General features: G+C 31.6%; 1 protein-coding gene across 1 annotated transcript; it reads left to right on the top strand.

Moving 5' to 3' along the window:
• Positions 1 to 489: 489 nt before the first annotated feature.
• Positions 490 to 948, top strand: LOC120130190. Its single transcript, XM_039147492.1, has one exon. It carries the CDS (start codon positions 490 to 492, stop codon positions 946 to 948), a length of 459 nt encoding a protein of 152 aa, XP_039003423.1.
• The last annotated feature ends 2618 nt before the right edge of the window (positions 949 to 3566 follow it).

Raw genomic sequence — 3566 nt, 5'->3', positions numbered from 1 at the left:
TACCAATAAAATAAGAATCTATTTGGGTGATTATTGATCATTTTTCTAAGAGTTTGCATTTTCTACGGGTGCATATGACATTTTCATTGCAAAATTAGAAGAGTTGTATATAGAAATGATAGTACGGTTGCATGGTGTTTCTTTGTTGATTATTTCAAATCAGCATATGTGTTTCACATCAAGGTTTTGGAAGAGTTTGCATGAGGCTTTGGGTTCGAGGCTTAATCTAAGTACAACTTATCTCCCGCAGGCAGACGGTTAGTTAGAACGTGTGATTCAAGTTTTGTAAGATATGCTTCGGGCTTTTTATTGAATTTTTTTTCTTGGGAGTGTTATTTTCTATTGATAGAGTTTACTTATATTAATAGTTATTAGGTGAGTATTCATATGTCACTTTTTAAGGCATTTTATGGGCGTAAGTGTTTTACACCTTTGTGTTGCTCTGACTTGAATGAGAGGCATTTTGTGGGTCTAGATCTAGTTTAGGAAATGGAAGATAAGGTTAAGTTGATTATGGACCATTTAAAGGTTACTTTTGATCGGAAAAAATCTTATGATGATCTGAAATATCGGGCGATTGAATATGTTGTAGGTGATTTTATGTTCTTGAAGGTTTCATCTTGGAAGAAGGTGTTGAATTATGGGCATATGGGTAAGCTTAGTTCGAGGTTTATAAGGCCGTATGAGGTGTTGGAACACATTGGTCCTGTTGCATATCGTCTTAGGTTGCCATATAAGCTCGAGTGTATTCACGCTGTGTTCCACGTGTGGATGTTGCGTAAGTATCGGTCGGATGCTTTTCATGTCATTATGATGAGCGATGTTGAGGTTCATAACAACCTTTCATATGAGGAAGAACCGATTAATATTTTATCTAGTGATTTGAGTGTGCTTCGAAACAAGTCCATTCTTCTAGTGAAAGTGTTGTGGCATAACCACAATACATAAGGGGCAACGTGGGAAATGGAAGAGTTGATGAGAGCTCAGTTTCCATAGTTGTTCGATTAAGGTAATTTTTTGGAAAAAATTCTTGTTAGGGGAGAGAGTTGTAATGTCCCAAAGTCCGGGTTGATAGTTTTGGGGCGATATTCGGGTTGATTTCCGTATTTTTGGTAAAAATATTATTATTGGAATTTTTTGTTTATAAATATTTTTCTAAAATGATTTAAATAGTTTTTAATTATTGAATTGAAATTTGATATTTTATAATTTATTTTACAAAGTGACTAAATTGAATGAATTGGAAATTGCGATTTTAGTAACTAATTTGTAGAGTGATCACAAATCAAAATCTATTAAGCTAGTTTTATCAAGTCTTGTGCTTAGTTTTTTCTCCAAGTTTAACCATATTTTTAATCTCCTTTTGGCTAATTTTGCATCTAAATTCATTCTCTTGCTCCTTTCTCATTTTCATTCTTAATTCTCGTTAACCATTTCTTTCATTTTCTCCCAAAATTCTCTCAAGCTATCTCACGTCTGAAACTATTCTTCTTCATTTTATATTCCTTTGTTATTGATTCTTGTTCCTTTAATGTTGATTTTCTCTCTTCAATCAAGATTGTTTCTTCTCTTTTACTATTTGCCTTCTTTCCTTGACCTCTTTGGTGTTTCCATTGTTGATCTTCATCTTCTTTTCCAGCAAATTAATTCTATTTTCCTTAGTTCCTTTTGTGCTTCAATGATTAATGATCTAATGTGATTGGAGATTTTTTTAACATTTCTTTTAAAGAGAAGTTTGTGAATTAAACTTGATTTTCGGAGGTATTTAATGTTCTATTTTTATTGATCACTTTTCAAGGTTTTTATTATGTTTATTAATATTTTTTATGATATTGTTATCATACTAAATCAGTTTTGCAATCTCAATTGATTTGGATATCGATTTCTTTAAAACAAGCTTGATTTTGGTGTTTCTCAGAAATCTAGGAATTCAGATTGATTGAGGTTAATTTTGAGGTTTTAGCTGAGTTTAGCTGTTGATATTAGTTTTTCTTGATCAGCTCTTGTTGAGAAGGAGTAGTGTCGATGGGATTGAAGGATCAGAGAGTCGTTTTGGTAATGTTTTTGGTAATTTTGATCTTTTCACTCTATTTAGAAACATAAAATTCTGCTCTATTTTGGATGTGTTCTTGATGTGTTATTTTTCCTTCCAAGGTTTTTGATGCATTGATTATTGAGGTAAATTGGTGCATCGTCTTTTGGTGAGTATTAGCTAAGTGTTTGGAAGCTATTTTCGATTAGTGCACATCAAAGGTGATTAACTTTCACTCTTTGTGAATGAACATGTTCAAGGTTAAAATAAGGTGTAGTTTAGGATTTTCTCTTAGCTTGAACTCTGGTATAAATGAATCTTTATTAATGCACATGATATACATGAAATAATGATATGAAATGTGGATATGTGTTGAGAATTGTATATGTGTTGCAATTAGTGCGTAGTGGTTTTAAAGTGAATTTGAAAGTGTATATAAGTGAAAGTGTGCATGGATGAGTGAGCATCTCTCTGTCCATATAAGGTTGATCATGGAAACCATATTTGATAAGTGTTTTAAAGTGTATTTTGAAAGTGTATATGTGTATACTATGCATTATTTGATAACCACTCTTGACAAACTTGGATTAATTGGATATTTGTTCTTAATGAGACCTTTGGATATGAAATGTATTCCTAGGAAAGAATACTCTTTGGTCTTCTCTATGTGTGTGATGTAATACCCCAAATATCAGGTCAGTGACTATATTGAAAGAATTTAAAAATTTGGAGGATTAAATTGAATAAATGGTAAAGTATAAGAAAATGATTTAGAAATTGTGTTTAAGACCAATTAGTAAGAATGAGAGAATGAAAGGGTATTTTCGTTCTTTAGAGGGAAATGGATTTAAAATCCATTTTAATTAGGGTATTTAAGAAAAAGGGAAAAAAGGGAAAGTGAAAAAACACAAGCTATTTCTCTTCTTCTCCGCCCTGAAAGTGCTCTCCTCCATAGCCAAAGGTAAGGCTTCATCTAGCTAGCTTTTCCTTTTGTTTTTTTGTTTGCTCTTGAAACCTTGAGTGTTATAGAGGCTTAAGGAAAGGTTAAATATAATTAAAACTAAGAGATGAATGATTTATTTGAGATTAAAGAAAGTGGGTTTTCAAATGATATGTTGAAATATGAGTTTTTGTTGAGATTTACTAGTATATTTGACTTGTAAAAGAAGTAAATAAGAGATTAGAAACATTGGATGTGATTAAAATCATGTTAGAAAAAGTAGTATGATTCTTGGTTTGAGATGTTCTTTAGAGAATTTGGATGTTATAAGAAGCTAAATAGAGAAAAGTTAGTTGGATTAAGTGATGTTAAGTTTAAGGGTATTGTTAGAGGTAAAAGTAAGAGAATTAAATGACAATTTGGTGAAAATCGAGCTGAAAAATGGAAAATATGGGTAGGGGTATCTGTACTGGAAGAACAATGCCGATACTATAGGCTTAAATTTGAAGAATTACGATGAACAATATCGATACTGATGCAATTAGTATTGATACTGATAAGGTATCGATACTAAGAGAAAGGTATCAATACCAT

The sequence above is a fragment of the Hibiscus syriacus genome, unplaced genomic scaffold (assembly GCF_006381635.1).
Source record: "Hibiscus syriacus cultivar Baekdansim isolate YM2019G1 unplaced genomic scaffold, ASM638163v2 tig00110528_pilon, whole genome shotgun sequence".
NCBI classification, from domain to species: domain Eukaryota; kingdom Viridiplantae; phylum Streptophyta; class Magnoliopsida; order Malvales; family Malvaceae; genus Hibiscus; species Hibiscus syriacus.
Note: the sequence above shows the minus strand (reverse complement) of the source record. Positions and strands in the feature narration are given on the sequence as shown.